Below are 23557 nucleotides of genomic sequence, written 5' to 3' on the forward strand. Positions count from 1 at the left end.
TTCAAGGGGGCCAAATACTTTTGCAAACCACGGTAAATAAAAATGAATAAATCACAGTTTTTCACTCCAATACCCCCCCCCCCCTCCCTTAACATCCATGCCTTTTTGGTGGTCAGTGGCAGTGCATCACTGCCTGCACACAACCCACGTTACCATACTCAGTACTGACAGGTGGAAAAGCCATCATGATTCGATCATAGTGAAATAATCTGCCAGTAAGAATTGATGCATGTATGGCCAGCTTCAGATTATGGTTTCTAATAACAAGATTGGAGAGAGGAGGAAGAAGGCAAAGCAGGTGGTTTTGGTGCACAGCGCTCAGCACCGGTTACCCAAACCAGGAGCCCCAAAGCAGCAATAATATGCTGCGCAGGGCACGTAAGGGAAATTCGCGGCTCCGGTGATCGCTGTACCCCAATTTACACCTTGCTCAGAGTTGCAACGACTTGGAGGGGAAATAGTATTTAATGCCGCCGAGGAGTTTAGTGGCAGCAGGAAGAGACGTTATTCGGCGCGCCCGGCGCCCAACTCACCCGCACTATACAAATACTAAGGGCTCAGACACACTATAGGCAATTTTCTGAGCGCTTTTAGCCATCAGCTTTTAAAAAAAACAAAAAAAAACTCAAATTGACTTGCATTAAAATCATGGTAAAATCGCTCACAAAAGTGCTTATAGTGCGTCTGAGCCCTTATGCAGAGAAGGGGAGAAACGGTGAGGAGAGAAAAGCTAAAAGAGAGGGAAGAAGATATTTGCCTCACCAGAATTGCACTTTTATTTAGCTGTCTTGTATGACAAGAAGACACAGACACCCAGCACTAGGTGAATGAGGGAGGGCTGGTGCACACCAAGAGCGATTTGAAAAGCGCTTGGCTAATTTTACCCAAATGAGGGTGTTCCCACAGCAGCGTTGTGATTTTTTTCAAAATCGCAAGCATGCTGCAGGTAGCATTTTTTTGGCGAGCAATTCAAAAATCCCTCTGAAAACCTCTTCACAAAATCTCACTCGCAAATTGCTAGCGATTGCTATTGCGATTTTGGCATGCACTAGCCTAGAGAGAGGAGAAGTGGAGAGAAATTGAGAATAGCCTGAGATGGAGCAGAGAGCTTAATTGTATTGCAGTCCCACATCACACAGAGGCTACTTGCCTGTAATAGGACTCCTGTCCCTGCCAATCTTTCACACAAGTCAGTAAGCAGCCCTCCTGGAGTCTAGGGACTGTCAAAAAATTTTCAACTTGTTTAACACCTTTAACTGCACTTTTATCAGCTAGCCAAGTGTCTCACATTGCCTTACAACAACAAACCTGAACACACCAGACACCAGACCGGCCTTAAATCACTGAATAAAAGGAAATCTTCCCCCCCCCCCCCCCTCCTGTAATAGATTTGCTCCCCTCTGCTCACACTCTGCAAATTGCATCTTTTTTGCTGCCAGGTAATGCCACATTGCCACCGCATGTCAAACTATTACTATTTGTCAAAACGTTTTTATTAGTGGAGAACGCTGGACAGAGATCCCTCAAATAACATTAGTCATTCCAGACTCCAGCCTGTGTCTGACAGCTAAACTAAGGAGGGGAGGGCGGAGGATCCAGGAGGAAACGCTGTCTGTATGTGTCTTATTATCTGTTACAGAGAGCATTCCTGAAGACTGGTTTTTAATGGACCATAACAAGTTACATCAACAAGCGCAATAAATCTTTATTGGGGCTGCCGGGGCCCCTGACCTTTCACTAGATCAAAGCAACAGGCATGCCTGGGGGATAATCCAGCTCTGCCCTCAACTCACTTTTTCCATCAAGCATACGCTCTAACTTTGGCCAATTCCCCGTTGGACCTCTGGCTAAGTTGTACTTCTACTAGATAACCTAAAGCACACTGTCTCTAGGTATGAATATTGTATACTGCCCCACCTCTTGTCCTACCCCCCTTCCCCCATTCCTTTAGATTGTAAGCTTGCAAGAGCAGGGCTCTCTCACCCTTTTCTGTCTTGGAATGTATTACAAGTGTATTCATATTAATTTTGTCACTGTAATTACCAATTCTGTATTTTGTACAAACTGTATTTCATATATTAGTGTATACCATTGTCTGTATTATTTATTTGTTTCTTACTTTGTACAGCGCCATGGTTGGCACTTTGTAAATAAATAACTGTACCTGATCCAGTTCTGTATCATGTCTGTAGTAGAAAGTTAGTTTTACAAGTTTGTACAATTAGACAAGAATCAATGGATTTGGTTTGATGTCAACAGATCTAAAGCAGGATGTAAGCTTTAAAGTAATTCTGCTACTACAAAGGTGTTGTTGCTGCCATCTTCATCGCAAGAAAAAAAAAATGCTAGCCATGGCTGTCATTATCTTTCTGTAAGGTTGACTAGGGGTGTGTACACACATTCAATTTTGATTGGCTAATTTACCACTTCCATGTAGTATGAGTCTGGTTTCACGGTGGTCAGTTGCATACCGCACGTGTTTAAATGTGTGTGAAATGCAATGGAGACTGGACATACATAATACAAAGCCTGCATGCAGCGAGTTAGGCCACATACAGACATCAGACCATAGTCTTTGGAAAATGAAAGATCACAGACCAATCTTACCACCCTTCCTGTAGTATAAGAGCCATACTCTACACAGTCTTTTCTATAAAGCTGAACTCCACATCAGAAAAAAATCATTGCAAGATGCTGCACACTCAGATGCTGTACAGACACAAAAGATCAGTATCTGCAAAAGATCTGTTCCTGCCAAAAATCCATTCCTGCAAATTGCAATGATAGTCTATGAGATCTGCAGATCATCATACACACATGATTTAACTGACATTCATCTGCAGATCAGATCCACCAGGATGGATTTTCAGATCTGCAGATCTGCAGATGAATGTCAGTTAAATCATGTGTGTATGATGATCTGCAGATCTCATAGACTATCATTGCAATTTGCAGGAATGGATTTTTGGCAGGAACAGATCTTTTGCAGATACTGATCTTTTGTGTCTGTACAGCATCTGTCTGTACAGCATCTTGCAATGATTTTTTTCTGATGTGAAGTTCAGCTCCATAGAATAGACTGTGTAGAGTATGGCTCTTATACTACAGGAAGGGTGGTAAGATTGGTCTGTGATCTTTCATTTTCCAAAGACTATGGTCTGATGTCTGTATGTGGCCTTAGAATAACGTGATCCATTACAATGCAGTACTGTGAACAGCCCCATAGAATATGGGCAGTGAGTTGGTATGTAACATTATTCTGCAACACAACTGGGCACTGTGAGCTAGGCCTGAGAGCTTACCTTCACAATAGTTCAAAGTATTTAAAATCTATTGGCCCTCTACTACATGGAAGTGTTAAGTGTCCACTCAGAATTAGATGTGTGTATACAGAGAGCTTCTCTACACAATCTGTTCATAGTAGTCTATATCTATTGACCCTCATAGTACATGGAAGTGGTAAAATTGTATGTGTGGACACTAGTGATGGGCGAACAGTGTTCGCCACTGTTCGGGTTCGCCCGGATTTTGGCCTGTTCGGGTTTGGTTCGGCAACCCCCGAACACGCTGCCCGAACCCGATCAGGTCTTCCGTGTTCGGCCGAACACAGCCGTGTCCGGCCGAACAAAGCCCCCTATAGAGTCCCAGCATAAAGGGAGAGCATGCCCCGAACGCGGGGGGGGGGGGGGGGGAGGGGGTTGGCTCAGAAATGCCCCCCACCCCTCCCCGCTAAGCTCTCCCTTCTGCTGGACCCTATAAAATTAAATAGAAATCCCCCAAAGTACCTGTAGCAGGCTGGCAGGAAGAGGACATGAAGCGGGCAGCCGGCGATCACAGGCGCTAGTACCATCTGGTACTTCCGCCCTCTCTCTGACGCACTTCCTGTTTACATTTGTAAGTCGCGTCAAGAGAGCGCAGAAGTACCGCGATGACGCGTACGAGGGTGCGTGTCATCATGTAGATGACGCGTACCCTCGTACGCGTCATCGCGGTACTTCTGTTCTCTCTTGACGCGACTTACAAATGTAAACAGGAAGTGCGTCAGAGAGAGGGCGGAAGTACCAGATGGTACTAGCGCCTGTGATCGCCGGCTGTCCGCTTCCTGTCCTCTTCCTGCCAGCCTGCTACAGGTACTTTGGGGGACTTCTATTTAATTTTATAGGGTCCAGCAGAAGGGAGAGCTTAGCGGGGAGGGGTGGGGGGCATTTCTGACCCCCCCCCCGGCGCTCGGGGCATGCTCTCCCTTTATGCTGGGACCCTATAGGGACCCCAAAGGGACATGTTCGGGTTGGGTTCGGGGTTCGGCCCGAACATGCCGAATATCGGGGGCATGTTCGGCCGAACCCCCCCCGAACCCGAACATCTGGATGTTCGCCCATCACTAGTGGACACGCGCTAAGGCTGAATTCACAGTGGTCAGTTGCATAACGCATGTGTTAAAATGTGTGTGAACTGCAACTGAGACTGGACATAGACTTTAATGCAAAGCCTGCATGCAGCAAGTTAGAATAACGCAATCCATTACTGTGCACTGGCCCACAGAATTGCAGTAAGTTGACATGCAGAATTTTTCTGCAACACAACTGAGCACTGTGAACCTAGTCTAAAGGTGGCCACACATGATGCAATAAAGTTATATTTGATAAAAATTATTGGTTGTACAGAAACATTGAAAGCTTTTTTTTTTTTTTTTTTTTTTTCTTACGATAAAAGTTGATTGGGAGTGGTGGATTTTCTGATCAATTTTTATGAAAATTGAATGGTGAAGGGTAGATTGGCAATTTCCTAATCATTTTTTTTTCTTAAATGTGGAAAAATTGTGATTACATTGGTCAGATTTTCTCATTTTAGGACTAGTCAAAAAAAATTGATTGTAATTCTTGAATTGAAAAGAATATACAATTTTGTATGCTGTTGCCACCGTTCGTCATTTAAAGCAAACCCAAATGGAAAATAAACTATTCCTAAAAGGACCTTTTTAGAATCCCACAGTTTTATTTTCTGTTTAAGGCACTTTTGCATTTGTGCCCTGCATAGTCCTGCGTTACGCTTCCCTGCTGTATCCCCGCTGCAAGGGCCATGCAAGTCTATGGAGAATTGCACACTCAATGCGATGCGACGTGGTGCGCCAAAAGTATCCAAACCACCTCATACGCGACGCAAAGTCTGCAGTACGTTGCTACATGATCTGTGCCTACCGTACGGATTATGCAGCAACGCAAGTCAACGGGCGATGCAGTAAGTGTAAGTGATGTGCAGACCAACGAGAATCCCAGAGAAACACTTTCTGCCCAGCAAGGAGTAGCTCACTAGCCAGGGTTGGCACTATGCATAAGACCCTGTCACTGCACAGTGGGGCAGGGTCATATGAAGGCTGATTTGTGTGATTTTTCTGAAGGGGGGGGTTTGAGGGGTCAGGCAGCCGGATCCCTGTTAGTGCTAAGCTGGGCATGGTGTGCTCAGTGTGGCCAGATGTCCCCTGTATTGCAGGCAGCCTTGACTCACCCCCCAGGCCCCAGTGATGAGCAGCTGTGGACCCCTCCGCTCTGGCCGGTGTCCCCGCTTGTACTAGTTATATTTGGGAATGCCACTGTACCTACATATGTTTATCTCATTGTTACACATATCATCTTAGGGACCCTTTGAAAAGTTATACAGGAACATAATTTAGCATTATAAGAAGGTTAACATGTTAACCATCTTAAAGGACAACCGAAGGTGGGAGGTATATGGAGGCTGCCATATGTATTTCTTTTTAAAGGGACTCAGAGCTGTAAATTTAAAAAGATTTTATACATACATGGGCCTTCTTCCAGCCCCATCCGCCCCGATCGCTCCCACGACAGCATCCTCCGCTGCCAGCAGCTTGGGGAACCGGGTCCCGTCACCAATGTCAGTTGTGGCCAGCTATGCAGGAGAAGTGCACTCTTTGCGTATCTCTCCAGCAGCTGCTGGAGAGATACGGAGAGGCACGCTTCTCTTACGCCAGACTAGCTCCGACTGACGGAAGTGCGGGGACTCGGTTCCCCAAGCTGCTGGCAGCGGAGAATGCCGGCGTGGGAGTGATTGGAGCGAATAGGGCTGGAGGAAGACCCAGGTATGTATAAAATCTTTTAAAATTTACAGCTCTGGTACACTTTAGGCAATACCACTTGCCTGGCAGCTTTGTTAGTCTGTTTAACTGCAGTAGTGTCTGAATCATACCAGAAACAAGCATGCAGCTAATCTTGTCAGATTTGACAAAAATGTCAGAAACACATGATCTGCTGCATGCTTGTTCAGGGTCTAGGGCTAAAATTATTAGAGGTAGAGGACTGCCAGGCAACTGGTATTGTTCAAAAGGAAATCAACATGGCAGCCTCCATATACATCTCACTACAGTTTGTTTTATAGACTGAACAGAGGCGCCAAAAGGATAAAAACAATGTTTAAAATGTTAAAAATTTGCTTAGGAGGCAGTGGTGGACTTACCTCCCTCAAGCAGACACAGGAAGCTGTGCAATTCAACATAGACAAAATTTTTTAATAGTATACTCCAAGGGGTTTAGTACAACGCGTTTCGCAGGTCTACACCCGCTTCATCAGGCAGTATAAAATAGGAGCACACGGCAACGTAGTGTCAGAGTAACACCTGGCACCAGGTGTTACTCTGACACTACGTTGCTGTGTGCTCCTATTTTATACTGCCTGATGAAGCGGGTGTAGACCTGCGAAACGCGTTGTACTAAATCCCTTGGAGTATAATATTAAAAATTTTTGTCTATGTTGAATTGCACAGCTTCCTGTGTCTGCTTGAGGGAGGTAAGTCCACCACTGCCTCCTAAGCTAATTTTTAACATTTTAAACATTGTTTTTATCCTTTTGGCGCCTCTGTTCAGTCTATAACACATTATATATCCACCTTTGGTGGAGGGGGATACCCCTTCTTTTCACGTCTACAGAGAGCGACTTCTTAATCCTGAGTGGGGACAGGTCAATTTCCTCACCTGCTTATACAGTGGTTACCTGGAGGTAACCCGTGTTTGTGAGTATACAATTTACTCCTTTCTCAAATATACCAATTGCATTGACATACTACACCATATTTGGGCTCTCGGTTCTCCTTTCTTTATAACTCTCACTACAGTTCTCCTTTAACCCCCCCCCCCCCACCCCTGGCGGTAATGCCGACCTGAGCACGGGCTCTGCTTTGTGTGCTAGGAGCGGTAAGCCCGTGCTCAGGTCAGGCTGGGAAGAACAGCTGCGTGCGCACACTCTCTGGGTCCTGCGTGCGATCAGCGCTGCACAGCGGGACCCAGGCTTCTTCCCCGGCTACCTGCATTTTCGACTGCCGGGATCCCCATGTCCCCGCAATTCTTCCGGGGACCCAGCGGCCAATCAGTGTGGCGGTGTGACGTCGCCGGGGGCGAGACTAAATTTAAAGTAGACTTGAACTTTTTGAGCCATGCATTATACATATATATGTAGATACATATACATATATGTATATGTATCTACATATATATGTATTATATGTCTCTATCTATCTATCTATCTATCTATCTATCTATCTATCTATCTATCTATCTGCTGCCTGCTCTGACATCTGCCTGGATTTTGACTACTCTCTGTCTGCCTTATTTGTACAGTTTCACAACTTGTTTAAGTTTATTCATAAATGTAATTAATTAAATGTGTGTTCCAGTCTTTTATTGATATGTAGAATGTCTACCAGCTGTATTTTGGTGAGTTATTATGACTTAAGAATTGGAGGCCTAAAATTCTTGAAAAAAAAAGTACAGTACTGCTTTTGACTCATAATTCCAGAAAGAAATGCACTGCCAGGGAGGTTAACTGATACTGGTATTTTTTTTAGCAATAAGCATTAGGTAATCTTTGATTCCCTTCTTTTTCCAAATAGGACATTTTTGGATACCGTACAAGCACCTTCCGGGAAATATTGTGCATTATTGGATATATACTCACCATTGGATTTCTTTTACTCCTGTTCTACTGGAAACCAGAATGGCATGTATGGGCCAACTGTGTTCCATGTTCCTTGCAAGAAGCCAATACTGTTTTACTCCGAACCACAGTAAGTTCAAGTGCAATGTCTTAAAGGACCACAATCACCAAAGAAAAACACAGATACACACATACATACACACAATACACATATACACACACACACACACACACACACACACACACACACACACATCGTTGGTTGTTACGATAAAAAATGTCCATTAAATACATTATATAGGAGACACACACAGTGATATCTGAGAAGTGAAATTAAGTTTATTGGATTTACAGGAAGTGCGCAATAATTGTTTAAATAAAATTGGGCAAGTGCATAGATTTAAGCAATGTGGTCATTTTATTGATTCCAAAACCTTTAGAAATAATCATTGGAACTCAAACTGGCTTGGTAAGCTCAGTGACCCCTGACCTACATACACAGGTGAATCCAATTATAAAAAAGAGTATTTAAGGGGGTCAATTGTAAGTTCCCCTCCTCTTTTAATTTTCTCTGAAGAGTAGGAACACGGGGGTCTCAAAACAACTCTCAAATGACCTGAAGACAAAGATTGTTCACCATCATGGTTTAGGGAAAGGATACAGAAAGCTGTCTCAGAGATTTCAGCTGTCTGTTTCCACAGTTAGGAACATATTGAGGAAATGGAAGATCACAGGCTCAGTTCAAGTTAAGGCTCGAAGTGCCAGACAAAGAAAAATATTGGATAAACAGAAGCAATGAATGGTGAGAACAATCAGTCAACCCACAGGCCAGCACCAAAGACCTACAACATCATCTTGCTGCAGATGGAGTGACTGTGCATCGTTCAACCATTCGGCGCACTTTACACAAGGAGATGCTGTATGCGAGAGTGATGCAGAGGAAGCCTTTTCTCCGCCCACAGCACAAACAGAGGTATGCTAAAGCACATTTGGACAAGCCAGCTTCATTTTGGAATAAGGTGCTGTTAACTGATGAAACTAAAATTGAGTTATTTGGGCATAACAAAGGGTGTTATGCATGGAGGAAAAACAACACAGCATTTCAAGCAAAACACCTGCTACCTACAGTAAAATATGGTGGTGGTTCCATCATGCTGTGGGGCTGTGTGGCCAGTGCAGGGAGTGGGAATCTTGTAAAAGTTGAGGGACGCATGGATTCCACTCAGTATCAGCAGATTCTGGAGAGCAATGTCCAGGAATCATTAACAAAGCTGAAGCTGCACCAGGGCTGGATCTTTCAACAAGGCAATGACCCTAAACACTGCTCAAAATACACTAAGGCATTCATGCAGAGGAACAAGTACAATGTTCTGGAATGGTCATCTCAGTCCCCAGACCTGAATATAATTGAAAATCTGTGGTGTGAGTTAACTACTTCCCGACCGCCGTATAGACAAATGGCGGCCGGGAAGTGGACGCCCAAGGACCGCCGTATTGACAAAATGCGGCGATCCTTGTATGGGCATGGGCGGAGCGATCGCGTCATCCGTGACGCGATCCTCCGCCGGGAGTCGGAAGCCCGGCATTTTGCCTCTGCTCGCCGGCCACTTAGCAGAGCCGGCGAGCGGAGGAATCTCCGGGATCCACCAATCAGACAGTATAAGGCACTTTGTTAGGTAAACAAAGTGCCTTATACGTGCTTCCTCCTCGCCTCGTGGTCTCATTGTTGCAGAGACCACTAGCGAGGAGGAAGCACTCTGTAAGTAGACGACAACACAGCGATTTTTGCCTAACAGCCCCCCTGATCACCCACCCCAGGCCTCATACCCCCCCTGATCACCCCAGCAGACCCCTGCCTAGCACCCTTGCACCCCTGCAAAACCCCCACTCCCCCCACCTGCCACTAACTAGCGACGCTGCCCCTTAGTTTAGGTCCCTAACTGCCTCCTAGTCACCCCTGATCCCCCACCTACCTTTAGATCACCCCCAGACCCCATCCCAGACTACCCCCCTGTATACTGTATACATCTGTATACAGCTACCTTACCCCCTGATCCCCCTCTGATCCCCCTCTGATCACCTGTCCATCACCTGTCCATCACCCCTCAGCACCCCCACCCATCAGAGCAGACCCTAACTGCCCCGCGGGGGTAACCGATCACCTGCCCAGGCCCTCGATTGCCCTCATACCCCCCTTCTGATTACATCCCCTGCTCTTTGTTTACATCTGTCCTCCCCAGCAATCACTAACTGATCTTTGATCAGTAACCCCCTGTGTCTGCCTCTCATCAGATCAGGACTCAGTCTGCCCCGTGCAGGCTCCTGATCAACCCCCCACCCCCTCAAATCGCCCTCAGACCCCCCCCCCCCCTAATCACCGTCCAAGTGCATTGTATTTGACTGTGCTGCGCTTGTATTCGATTGTGCTGCGCTTGTATTTGATTGTGCTGCGATTGTATTTGATTGTCCCGTGATCTGCTTCGATTGTCCCGTGATTGTTTGATTGCCTGAGACCCCACTTCCCACCACACCCAACCCCCCCCCCCCCCACCACACCCAACCCCACCCTCCCCCCCACCACCTCCAACCACCACCTTCCGAGTGCATCAGATTTGCTTGTGCTGTGATTGGAGTCGATTGTGCTGTAATTGTATTTGATTGTCCCGTGATCGACTTCGCTTGCCCCGTGATTGTTTGATTGCCTGAGACCCCACTTCCCGCCACACCCAATCCCACCCTCCCCCCATCACCTTCTGAGTGCATCAGATTTGATTGGGCTGTGATTGGATTCGATTGTGCTGTAATTGTATTTGATTGTCCCGTGATCGGCTTCGATTGCCCCGTGATTGTTTGATTGCCTGAGACCCCACTTCCCGCCACACCCAATCCCACCCTCCCCCCATCACCTTCCGAGTGCATCAGATTTGATTGTGCTGTGATTGGAGTCGATTGTGCTGTAATTGTATTTGATTGTCCCGTGATCGGCTTCGATTGCCCCGTGATTGTTTGATTGCCTGAGACCCCACTTCCCGCCACACCCAATCCCACCCTCCCCCCATCACCTTCCGGGTGCATCAGATTTGATTGTGCTGTGATTGGAGTCGATTGTGCTGTAATTGTATTTGATTGTCCCGTGATTGTTTGATTGCCTCTGAGACCCCACTTCCCACCAACCCCAATACCTCTCAAATACTCCCTTTTTGCTAGGTAGGTGCTCTTTTTTTCTGGGTAGTCTCGGAGGAAAACCCCATAAATTTAGCAATCCAAAATGGCAAGAAGGGGGCTTTCCGATGAAGAGGTATACAGGTACATGGACCAGTCGGATGAGTTCTTTTAAGAAGAATCATCCGTCGAATCTTCCGGGTCCGAATTTGAACCTGTAGAAAGCAGTGGTTCCCTGACCGAAAGTGATGACGAGGCTATGGTCCCGGCTAGAGCCAGGCGTACCAGACCCCAAGTCGTTAGACCGCAGGTGGCGCAGGATCCGCCTCAAGGGCAGCAGGGTGGTGCTAGCGCTGTTGATAGTTTTCTTGGTGAGGCAGGCACCAGCAGCGCAGCATCTCCTGGACTTGGTACCAGTACTTCTGTAGACCCTGGCGAAGTGGTGAGCGTCAGCATGGAAGTTGAAACTGGTACGGTGGCAAGTGCAGTAGTACCCCCGTCGCAGCCACCAAGAAGAAGACGGGCCCGTAGTACCCATAGACTCCCAGAGGTGCTGGCACAACCAGATTGGCAATCCCCTGATTCCGCCGCACCCGTAGTGCCCCCTTTCACCGCCCAGTCTGGAGTCCAGGTGGCGACAGCTCATCTAGGTATGGCCCTAGAATTTTTGCAGCTGTTCATCACCCAGGTTCTCTTGGACTTAATTGTGGTTGAGACCAACCGTAAAGCCACACAATTCATCACCGAGCACCCGGAGAGCATGTATGCCCAGCCTTTCGGGTGGAAACCAGTCCAAGTTTCCGACATTAAAATCTTTTTGGCCCTTATCCTTCACTTGGGACTAATGAAACAGAATGTATTGCGGTCGTATTGGTCTACGAACCCAGTACATCATATTCCCTTGTACCCTGCTGCCATGTCCAGGACACGATTTGAGTCCATCCTGCGCTTCCTGCACTTCGACGACGAAACCTGTCATAAAAGGGGAGACCCTGCTTATGACCGGCTCCACAAAATTCGGCCCCTCATAGACCACCTGTCCTCAACATTTGCAGATGCTTATATCCCTGAACAGCACATCTGCGTAGACGAGTCCCTCTTACGCTTTACCGGGCGCCTTGGCATCAAACAGTACATCCCAAGAAAGCGCGCCCGGTATGGGGTGAAACTGTATAAGCTCTGTGAAAGGGCCACAGGCTATACATGTCGTTTTAGGGTCTATGAGGGAAAAGACTCAAAATTGGAGCCGGTCGGATGCCCTGACTACCTGGGGAGCAGTGGAAAGGTTGTGTGGGACTTGGTGTCACCCTTGTTCCAGAAGGGGTACCATCTTTTTGTGGTCAATTATTACACAAGTGTGGCCCTCTTTCAGCACTTAAAGTTAGAAGGAATCCGATGCTGTGGCACTGCGCGGCCTAGTCGCCAGGGCTTCCCCCAACGGCTCATTACCACCAGACTTGAACGGGGGCAGAGGGCCGCCTTGCGTACTGAAGACCTGCTCGCGGTGAAATGGAGGGACAAGAGGGACGTTTACTTTCTGTCCACCATTCACACAGACACGACAGTCCAAATTCAACGGGCAACTGCGGTCATTGAAAAGCCCCTTGTCGTCCACGAATATAATGTCAACATGGGAGGGGTGGACTTCAATGACCAGAGGTTAGCGCCCTATTTAATGACCCGGAAAACAAGACGCTGGTATAAGAAAGTGTCTTTTTATCTGATTCAATTGGCAGTTTACAACAGCTTTGTTCTCTACAGTAAGGCTGGGAGAACTGGATCTTTCCTCCAATTTCAGGAACAGATCATTCTGGACATCCTGTATCCAGGAGGTGCCAGCCCCCCCCCCCCCCCCCCCAGATGCAACTAGCCGACTGCATGGTAGGCATTACGCCTATCAGATTCCGTGTGCCCCAGGTCAACGCATCAGAAGAAAACGTTGTCGTGTCTGCAGCAGGACTGGAAGAAGGAATGACACCAGTTTTTATTGTCTCCGCTGTCCTGATCAGCCTGGCCTATGCGTAGGGAAGTGTTTTGAGAGGTACCACGAGCAGGTACACTATTAGAACCTAGGGAACTCCAGACACAGGAGTAGGCACACACTCAGTGGTCTTTCGCACATTGTCCCAGGTGGAGGAGAGGTGAGCTTGAAAACCAAAAAAACGGGTAAGCATAAAAGTCGGAAGGATCGGTTTCCATGCTTGATATTGCTGATCTGTCCTGGGTTGGCGATATAAGACGGCATGTTTGAATTTCCCTTGAGTGTGGACACCCCCGGTTTATATGTGATTTGGGCCTATGATGATGCTTTAATGCCACACAGAGTCATCTCTATTAGCAGGCATATTGCTGTATCCTACAGGCATAATGCTGTATACTAAAGTTCTGAGGCCCAGTCACATAAGTTGGTGGCTCACCCTGAGTGCAGGGTGGCACGGGGTGTCTCTCTCCTGAGGTTATCACTGCCATTGATGTGGAGCAAGGTATGTTTGCCGTTCATTTTTCCTTTCAGCCCAGAGTGCATTACTTGTATACCCAATATAAGGAGTATAGCAGAAACTCCTAATACTGGCCATACATGTAATGATTGCAGAGACCCTAAAATGCCAGGACAGACTCCACAAATGACCCCATTTTGGAAAGAGGACACCCTAAAGTATTATGTGAGGTGCACGGTGAGTTCATAAAAGATTTTAGTTTTTGTCACAAGTTAGCAGAATTTTTTTTTTAATTTTTTTTTTTAACAAAGTGTCATTTTCCGTTTACTTGTGACAAAAAATAAAATTTTCAATGACCTCACCATTACCCTCATGGAATACCTTGTTGTGTATTCTTTCCAAAATGGGGTCATTTGTGGGGTTTGTTAACTGTCCTGGCAAGTGGGCAGGGTGCTAAATTGTGAGCACCCCTGTAAAGCCTAAAGGTACTCATTGGACTCTGGGCCCCTTAGCGCAGTTAGGGTGCAAAAAAGTGCCACACGTGGTATCGCCGTACTCGGGAGAAGTAGTACAATGTGTTTTGGGGTGTATTTTTACACATACCCATCCCGGTTGGGAGAAATACCTCTGTAAATGACAATCTTTTGATTTTTTACACACAATTGTCCATTTACAGAGTTATTTCTCCCACCCAGCATGGGTATGTGTAAAAATACACCCCAAAACACATTGTACTACTTCTCCCGAGTACGGCAATACCACATGTGTGGCACTTTTTTGCACCCTAACTGCGCTAAAGGGCCCAAAGTCCAATGAGTACCTTTAGGATTTCACAGGTCATTTTGCGGAATTTGATTTCCAGACTACTCCTCACGGTTTAGGGCCCCTAAAATGCCAGGGCAGTATAGGAACCCCACAAATGACCCCATTTTAGAAAGAAGACACCCCAAGGTATTCTGTTAGGAGTATAGTAAGTTCATAGAAGATTTTATTTTTTGTCAAAAGTTAGCGGAAAATTGATTTTTATTGTTTTTTTCACAAAGTGTCATTTTCCACTAACTTGTGACAAAAAATAAAATCTTCTATGAACTCACCATACTCCTAACGGAATACCTTGGGGTGTCTTCTTTCTAAAATGTGGTCATTTGTGGGGTTCCTATACTGCCCTGGCATTTTAGGGGCCCTAAACCGTGAGGAGTAGTTTGGAAATCAAATTCCGCAAAATGACCTGTGAAATCCTAAAGGTACTCATTGGACTTTGGGCCCCTTAGCGTACTTGGGGTGTAAAAAAGTGCCACACATGTGGTACCGCCGTACTCGGGAGAAGTAGTATAATGTGTTTTGGGGTGTATTTTTACACATACCCATGCTGGGTGGGAGAAATAACTCTGTAAATGGACAATTGTGTGTAAAAAAAAATTAAAAAATTGTCATTTACAGAGATATTTCTCCCACCCAGCATGGGTATGTGTAAAAATACACCCCAAAACACATTATACTACTTCTCCTGAGTACGGCAATACCACATGTGTGGCACTTTTTTGCAGCCTAACTGTGGTAAGGGGTCCAAAGTCCGATGAGCACCTTTAGGCTTACAGGGGTGCTTACAATTTAGCACCCCCCAAAATGTCAGGACAGTAAACACACCCCACAAATGACCCCATTTTGGAAAGTAGACCCTTCAAGGTATTCAGAGAGGGGCATGGTGAGTCCGTGGCAGATTTCATTTTTTTTTGTCGCAAGTTAGAAGAAATGGAAACTTTTTTTTTTTTTTCACAAAGTGTCATTTTCCGCTTACTTGTGACAAAAAATAATATCTTCTATGAACTCACTATGCCTCTCAGTGAATACTTTGGGATGTCTTCTTTCCAAAATGGGGTCATTTGGGGGGTATTTATACTATCCTGGAATTCTAGCCCCTCATGAAACATGACAGGGGGTCAGAAAAGTCATAGATGCTTGAAAATGGGAAAATTCACTTTTTGCACCGTAGTTTGTAAACGCTATAACTTTTACCCAAACCAATAAATATACGCTGAAGGGGTTTTTTTTTTATCAAAAACATGTTTGTCCACATTTTTCGCCTGCATGTATACAGAAATTTTACTTTATTTGAAAAATGTCAGCACAGAAAGTTAAAAAAATCATTTTTTTGCCAAAATTCATGTCTTTTTTGCTGAATATAATAAAAAGTAAAAATCGCAGGAGCAATCAAATAGCACCAAAAGAAAGCTTTATTAGTGACAAGAAAAGGAGCCAAAATTCATTTAGGTGGTAGGTTGTATGAGCGAGCAATAAACCGTGAAAGCTGCAGTGGTCTGAATGGAAAAAAAGTGGACGGTCCTTAAGGGGTAGAAAGCCCTAGGTCCTCAAGTGGTTAAAGAGAGCTGACCATGCATGGAAGCCATCAAACATGAATGACCTAGAGGTGGTTTATAAAGAGGAATGGTCCAAAATACCTTCAACCAGAATGCAGACTCTCATTGGAACCTACAGGAAGCGTTTAGCGGCTGTAATTTCTGCAAAAGGAGGAGCTACTAAATATTGATTTCATTTTTTTTTTTGTGGTGCTCATATTAGTGCACCTGCCTAATTTTGTTTAAACAATTATTGCGCACTTTCTGTAAATCCAATAAACATAATTTCACTTTTCAAATATCACTGTTTGTGTCTCCTATCTGATATATTTAACTGACATTTTTTACAGTAACAACCAGCGATTTATACAGGAAAATCATGACTATTAAGAAGGTTGCCCAAACTTTTGCAACACACACACACACACACACACACACACACACACACACACACATACACACACACACACACACACACACACCAGAGTAAAATGCACCGTAAATTACTTTTACCCCATATTGCTGTCACTTACAGTAGTAGTAAACATCCTCATTGGGGTTTATCAGGGGTTTCTTTATTTTCAAAAGCACTGAACAGCAGTTGCTTTGTCCAGGAGGCCGGCCGGTATGTTTGTATACAGGTCCTTCTCAAAAAATTAGCATATTGTGATAAAGTTCATTATTTTCTGTAATGTACTGATAAACATTAGACTTTCATATATTTTAGATTCATTACACACAACTGAAGTAGTTCAAGCCTTTTATTGTTTTAATATTGATGATTTTGGCATACAGCTCATGAAAACCCAAATTTCCTATCTCAAAAAATTTGCATATTTCATCCGACCAATAAAAGAAGTGTTTTTAAAACAAAAAAAGTACTTTGGACCACTGAGCAACAGTCCAGTGCTGCTTCTCTGTAGCCCAGGTCAGGCGCTTCTGCCGCTGTTTCTGGTTCAAAAGTTGCTTGACCTGGGGAATGCGGCACCTGTAGCCCATTTCCTGCCCACGCCTGTACACGGTGGCTCTGGATGTTTCTACTCCAGATTCAATCCACTGCTTCCGCAGGTCCCCCAAGGTCTGGAATCGGTCCTTCTCCACAATCTTCCTCAGGGTCCGGTCACCTCTTCTCGTTGTGCAGCATTTTCTGTCACACTTTTTCCTTCCCACAGACTCCCCACTGAGGTGCCTTGATACAGCACCCTGAGAACAGCCTATTCGTTCAGAAATTTCTTTGTGTGTTACCCTCTTGCTTGAGGGTGTCAATGATGGCCTTCTGGACAGCAGTCAGGTCGGCAGTCTTACCCATGATTGCGGTTTTGAGTAATGAACCAGGCTGGGAGTTTTTAAAAGCCTTAAATCTTTTGCATGTGTTTAGGGTTAATTCGTTGATTCAGGTGAGTAGGTTAATAGCTCGTTTAGAGAACCTTTTCATGATATGCACATTTTTTGAGATAGGAATTTTGGGTTTTCATGAGCTGTATGCCAAAATCATCAATATTAAAACAATAAAAGGCTTGAACTACTTCAGTTGTGTGTAATGAATATAAAATATATGAAAGTCTAATGTTTATCAGTACACTGCAGAAAATTAATAAACTTTATTACAATATGCCAATTTTTTGAGAAGGACCTGTAGATCCTTCCCAGGGAATGCTTTTCAGAATCAGAATTGTTTATTTGGCCAAGCATGACTGGGTCCTGTCCACCGGCATTGGCTTTGGCACAATACTTAGCTCAATGTAGAGGATAGAGATAGATGGATAGGCACACAACATGCAGTTAACAGAAGCAACAAAGGCAACTTGATAAACAGCAAACATCACACAATCGCCCATTATCATTATCAATCATTATTTGGTAAAGAAAAAAAGAAATAGTGAGACTCTTCTATGAGGACTAGTCCAAAACCTGTCAGATTTTTACTACCCACTGCAATGCCTAGTACACACCATAGAATTTTCTGTTAGATTTTTCTGTTAAGCCCAATCTACACAATACGATTCTTTGTACGATTCCATTACGAATCTATTTACGACCCGATTAAATCCAACATGTCCAATCGGGATTCGATTGATAATGATGAGTGATTGTGTAATGTTTGCTGTTTATCAAGTTGCCTTTGTTGCTTCTGTTAACTGCATGTTGTGTGCCTATTGTGAGGATCCGCACGGCTGCCTGCGCAGGCAGGCAGCCTTTTGACCACTGTTCAGGTCTGCATTCTGCAGGTCTCTGGAAGACAGACCTTTTGTCAGTTGTGCAGCTTGCTGCTGAGGAATTTTCATATGTTTGTCATGCAGATTGCCTAGCCACATCCTTTGTGGGCTTGCTCTATAAAGAGCTATGTTTCCCACAGTAAGTGGCGTGTCATAAGGGTTAGTTCCTGTGAAACACTCCGGAGAGTGTCAGCCTTGCTCATTGTTTGAAGTTTAGCTTAGAGTAATTCCTGGGACTGCACTAGGCAGGTTTCCCTAGTGCAGTTAGGATTGCTTATCTGTTTTGTCTGTTGCGATTGTCCTGTCCCAGCGGTGGTCGACAGAAAATCATTCTGTGTGTCTGGGTGCTAACCTGAACAGCGGTTGTTACTGGTAGCCCCTTCTGTTCTGTCTTCCTGGATCGCACTTGCCTCTTGCGCTAGTGCTGTGGATCCTTCTGTTCTGTCTCCCTGGATCGCACTAGCCTCTTTGCTAGTGCTGTGGATCCCTCTGTTCTGTCTCCCTGGATCGCACTAGCCTATTTCGCTAGTGCTGTGGATCCTATCTCTCGCTTGTTCCTGTTTTCGTGAGTCTGTCTTGTCCGCTACGAATGCTTGCTGGAGGCTCGGTGAGGTAACCGTTAAGCAAACGCTCACGCCCTCTGTTTCATGTTTGTCTGTTGGTGGTTAGTTAGGCGTGCTTGTCTCTATTGTGCTTATCACGTGGAGACCGCGCATAAACGCGTGCACTGTTGCGAATGAGTGCGGTGTTCGCGGTGTTCGCGTTTAGCCAGCGTTTGTTATTTTCCTTATCTTCTCATTGTATGATTTGCTGTGCCTTTGCTACTCTCGTGTTCTGCCTTGCTGTAGCCTTGTGTCACCTCTGGCAATCGCCTCCCTCGCGATTGCGTTCCTACTTCATATCTGCTGTTGTGTATGCACCGTCGCGGGTTGGCGACTAGTTTGGTGCACACACATACAATTTGTCCCTGTGCTCATTCTCTTCCGCAATCGCTTCTCTTGCGATTGCGTTCTCACTTGGTTTCTTCTGTTGTGTGTCCACCGTCGCAGGTGGCGGTTAGATTGGTGGACAAACATACATTCCTCATCTGTGCTTATTCGGTCTTGTGTCGCTGTTAGCAATCGCCATCTCCGGCGATTGCCTTCTCGCTTTGTCTTCCTGGTTGTGTGTTCATCGTCGCAGGGTGGTGATTAGTTTGGTGAACACACATACCCTCTGTCACTTTGATCTCTCCCTTTCAGGGCTATCTTGCCCTGCGTTTCTGCCCTTCGTGCAATTCCTGTCTGGCGTGTGTGGCAGGGCAGAGGAGCTGTTCCTCTGCACTCCACAGCTCCACCTGCCGACAGGAATTTCCCTCTACAGGTGCATTGCACCTTTTGCTGGGTTCCCGCAAATTATACGCTTGTGGAGGATATCCGCAGTGTCAGCGCACGTCTTGTGCGCTGATCACGGAGAGAATTCCACAATCGTTACACCTATTCATCTATCTCTATCCTCTACAGTGAGCTAAGTATTGTGCCAAAGCCAATGCCGGCGGAAGGGACCCAGTCATGCTTGGCCAAATAAACAATTCTGATTCTGAAAAGCATTCCCTGGGAAGGATCTATACAAACATACTGGCCAGCCTCCTGGACAAAGGAACTGCTGTTCAGTGCTTTTGAAAATAAATGGCAAATCGAATTGCATCGAATCCCGATCGGACATGTCGGATTTAATCAGATCGTAAATAGAATCGTAATCGAATCGTACAAAGAATCGTATCGTGTAGATGGGGCTTTGGATTTTGTGTTAGATTTTGTGTTTGATTATTTTCTGTAGAGACTGGTCATTGTCTCTGGTGCATTGACTTCTGGTTCTTTCCAGTAGAGTAGAACAATGCTTAATTGTTAGGCAGATAGATGGTTAGATAGATAATTTCCAACATGTTGGAAATTATCTATCGGGCAAGTAAATCTAACAGAAAATTGTATGGTGTGTACCTAGCATAAGTGACAGCGACATAGGTTAAAAGTAATTTATAATGTAAATTTGTAATTTCTTCACTTTGTGAGAAATGTATGTCTTTTCTGTGTGCGGTGACATGTATTTTCATTTTTGGCCTTTTTTGGTAATGGTGGTCCTTTCACATGTTATTTGTATATAGTCATTTTTCACCAGTGTTGCCATTTGGCTGTTCTCTTTCCCTGTAGGATGCCTTTAAAATACACACATGGAAGAAAGTTCTGCTGCTCCGGTTATCAGAACTGCAGTACAACTCATTCTTTAACACCACAAAAGATAAGGATTCGGTCATTACAAAAGCGGTGATAAAGCCAGATTATTGTGTGAGTTTGGATTTCTTCTTTAAATCCTATTGCAAAAATATGCTGCTTGTGGAAAATCAAAAATGATATGATGGATTACCGATTAACAGAGCAAAGGTTTTTTTTTAGACCAGTTTGATAGTATAGTAACTAAAATTCTACATACATATTTTATAGAGCACCGATTTACTGAATAAAAAGCAGAATATTCACAGCATCCACCCAACCTTTCTTGGCCAATGGATCGTTGTAAATCATTGGGCCCCATAGTAAAGTTTTTGCTAGCCCTACTTTGGCCCACTTGAGAGATTGACGCAATCTGTTTTTCTGCTTATGTTAGTGGATGTAGCAATGCACAGTCCTGTTCCTGTATACACAGTATAGAGTTGAGGGAGGACTATAGTCATACACTACCTCTCACTAAATTTGGTACATATTGCGCCGCTGATTCTCTAGTTTTCGCCGATAGTTAAAATATCAGTAATGCTATATTACTGATATTTTACTATAGACTTGCCTGGCGCAAACCCCAAATTATTTATTTTTTGAGTTGTATTCTATTAAAGGGACTCCGAGCAGTGCAGAAACTATGGAAAGATGCATATCATTTTAAAGCTCTCTTTCTCCTCTTTCCAATGATATATAAATCGCCCCCCTACGCCTTTTAGTTTTCGCTATTTTCGCGATTGAAATTGCCGCGGCCGCGATTCGATCGCAAAAATAGAGAAAACTAAAAGGTGTAGGGTGACAATTTAGGTGTCGTCAGAAAGAGGAGAAAGAGAGCTTTAAAATGATATCCATCTTTCCATAGTTACATTGTATTACACAGGGCGACTATTTCCTAAAGTCAGCAGTCCATTCTGCTGAATGGAGCTGCTGACACTGGGGAAAGTGTCGTCCTGTGTAATACAATGTAACTATGGAAAGATGGATATCATTTTAAAGCTCTCTTTCTCCTCTTTCTGACGACACCTAAATCGTCACCCTACGCCTTTTAGTTTTCTCTATTTTCGCGATCGAAATCGCGGCCGCGGCAATTTCAATCACGAAAATAGCGAAAACTAAAAGGCATAGGGTGGCGATTTATATATCATTGGAAAGAGGAGAAAGAGAGCTTTAAAATGATATGCATCTTTCCATAGTTTTTGCACTGCTCGGAGTCCCTTTAAGTGGCAAGGGTGTACACCACTTATTTAGGTGTTATCAGAACCCAGAGAATATTGCTAAACCGTTAGTGAATTAGAGTTTGCACCACTGCAGTCACAGCTAGCCCCTGTGTTTTTATTCGTTTTTTTTCCCTTCGTCAAATAAATAAGAGGGTTCTGGATTTACTCAAAATAAGCTCTTACTGTGGGTGTGCACAAGATTGCACTAAGAATAATTTATTTTTCTTTTATCAAGCCTTACAATGGTTCATTATGACCCATGAGAGGGCTCCATATTATTATTATTATTATTATTATGTTGTAACCCCTGGATATGTTTTTTTGTTTTTTTTTTTAACATCCTATCCAAAACGGAAGCATACCCGAACTGTACAAAATAAAAATATAAAAAAATGATATTTACTTGCCTGAAGCTTCTTCCAGCCTCTTGGTGTCGTCCGGGTCCCCTCTGTTGTCGCTGTCCCCTTCACAAAGACCTCCAGCTATTTGTAGTCACAGGCTACTGGGCATGTATGGTCCCATATATGTATGGTATGTTGGAGCTCCCGTAGCTGGGAGGTCTCTGTGTATGCACGGTACAATTCTTTAAAGGAACTGCGCATGCGTAGAACACTGCTGGTGATGGATGGATTTAATAGATGACTTAGGTTCTCCATTGTTATAAGTCTTTAGTAAACCAAGCCCTTTGATTCACCAAACAAATAAACAAACTCCTCTCTAACTACAGATGGCTCGAACAGTTTGCCGGCGAGCAGTATGCTGTTCGCATTCACGGTGAATAGCGAACATTTGGCGTGTTCGATTCACCCCCTATACATCATCATTGAGCTAAACTTTGACCCCTTACCTCACAGCAGACACATGACAGCCAATCAGCTAGCACCCCTTCCTGGACCCCCCCACCCTCCTATCAAAAAGCAGTTGTGGTGGCCATATTGAATCAATTATCTGCTGGCTGCTGACTGTTAGTGAGAGCAGGGTCAGACTTGCTGCAGATAGGTAGGGAAAGCATTAGCTAGGCCTGTGTTCTTGTTCCTCAATTGCAGTAAAGCACTTCAAACAGCCCTATTGAGGGCTAGCACATCAGTCTCCTGTGTTATTTTTTTGTTTGTGACACTCCACAGCCCACTGACACCCAGAGCTGTGTGCACACTACTGCCGTTTGCCTCATTAAGTTACAGGCACAGAACCACTCCAGTGCATTATTATTTCACTGTCCCCTATCCCCTTTAGGGATTAAAACCTGACTTTGCGTCAACTCCCTCTGGCATGCCCCTGTCTAGGTCACATGTTAAGCTGGGGATACACGGTACGTTTCTGTACCGTGTATCAACCAGCTGATCCGGCCGGCTGATAATATTCAGCTGGCCCGATCATGTTGCTCGACCCGCGCCCGCTCGATTCCCGCTGGCGGACAATGGCAGGGAATCGAGCGGTGATAAGGAAGCGCCGGCGGGGACGAGCGGCAATCGAAAAGCGCATGCGCTGACGAGCGGGGATGCGCCGGCATCAAGCCGCTAGCTCGATCCGGCGCATAAAACGAACCGTGTATGCACAACATTAGACCCCTTGAAACAACGTTTTCATAACTTTTGTGGCCAGAAACAGTCTTTGTATGTTTTAAAATTCGCCTGCCATTGAAGTCTATGGCGGTTCGCCAGATTCGCCTGTTCGTGAACAGTTTTCGGAGGTTTGTGTTCGCGAACAGAAAATTTTATGTTCGCGACATCTCTATCTCTAACACTGTGACTCAATAAAAGTAATGAAGCCAAAAGGTCACCATTACAACCAGGCAACTGGCACTTTTCACAAGGTATTAAAGATGGAAATTCAGATCCTGGATAAATATGGGTTTAAATTAAATTTAATTCTAGCCTGTGATCCTGGCATTAAGCTTTCAGTTAGAAAGTGAAAAGAAATTCAAGCTAATTATTCAAAAGTATCAGGATTGCTTCAAACTATAAGCTGTTG

The 23557-nt window shown here is 44.8% G+C and overlaps 1 protein-coding gene across 1 annotated transcript in view; it reads left to right on the forward strand.

Annotated features, from left to right (window-relative positions):
• The window catches only part of LOC137571671 (probable cation-transporting ATPase 13A4), a 229459-nt gene that overhangs the window by 37443 nt on the left and 168459 nt on the right, over positions 1-23557 (forward strand). Inside the window, exons 2-3 of the mRNA XM_068281166.1 lie at positions 7901-8074; positions 20307-20441. Coding sequence (XP_068137267.1) covers positions 7901-8074; positions 20307-20441 — 309 coding nt within the window. The remainder of the gene's footprint in view (positions 1-7900; positions 8075-20306; positions 20442-23557) is intronic.

This window comes from Hyperolius riggenbachi, chromosome 4, assembly GCF_040937935.1.
Source record: "Hyperolius riggenbachi isolate aHypRig1 chromosome 4, aHypRig1.pri, whole genome shotgun sequence".
NCBI lineage: Eukaryota > Metazoa > Chordata > Amphibia > Anura > Hyperoliidae > Hyperolius > Hyperolius riggenbachi.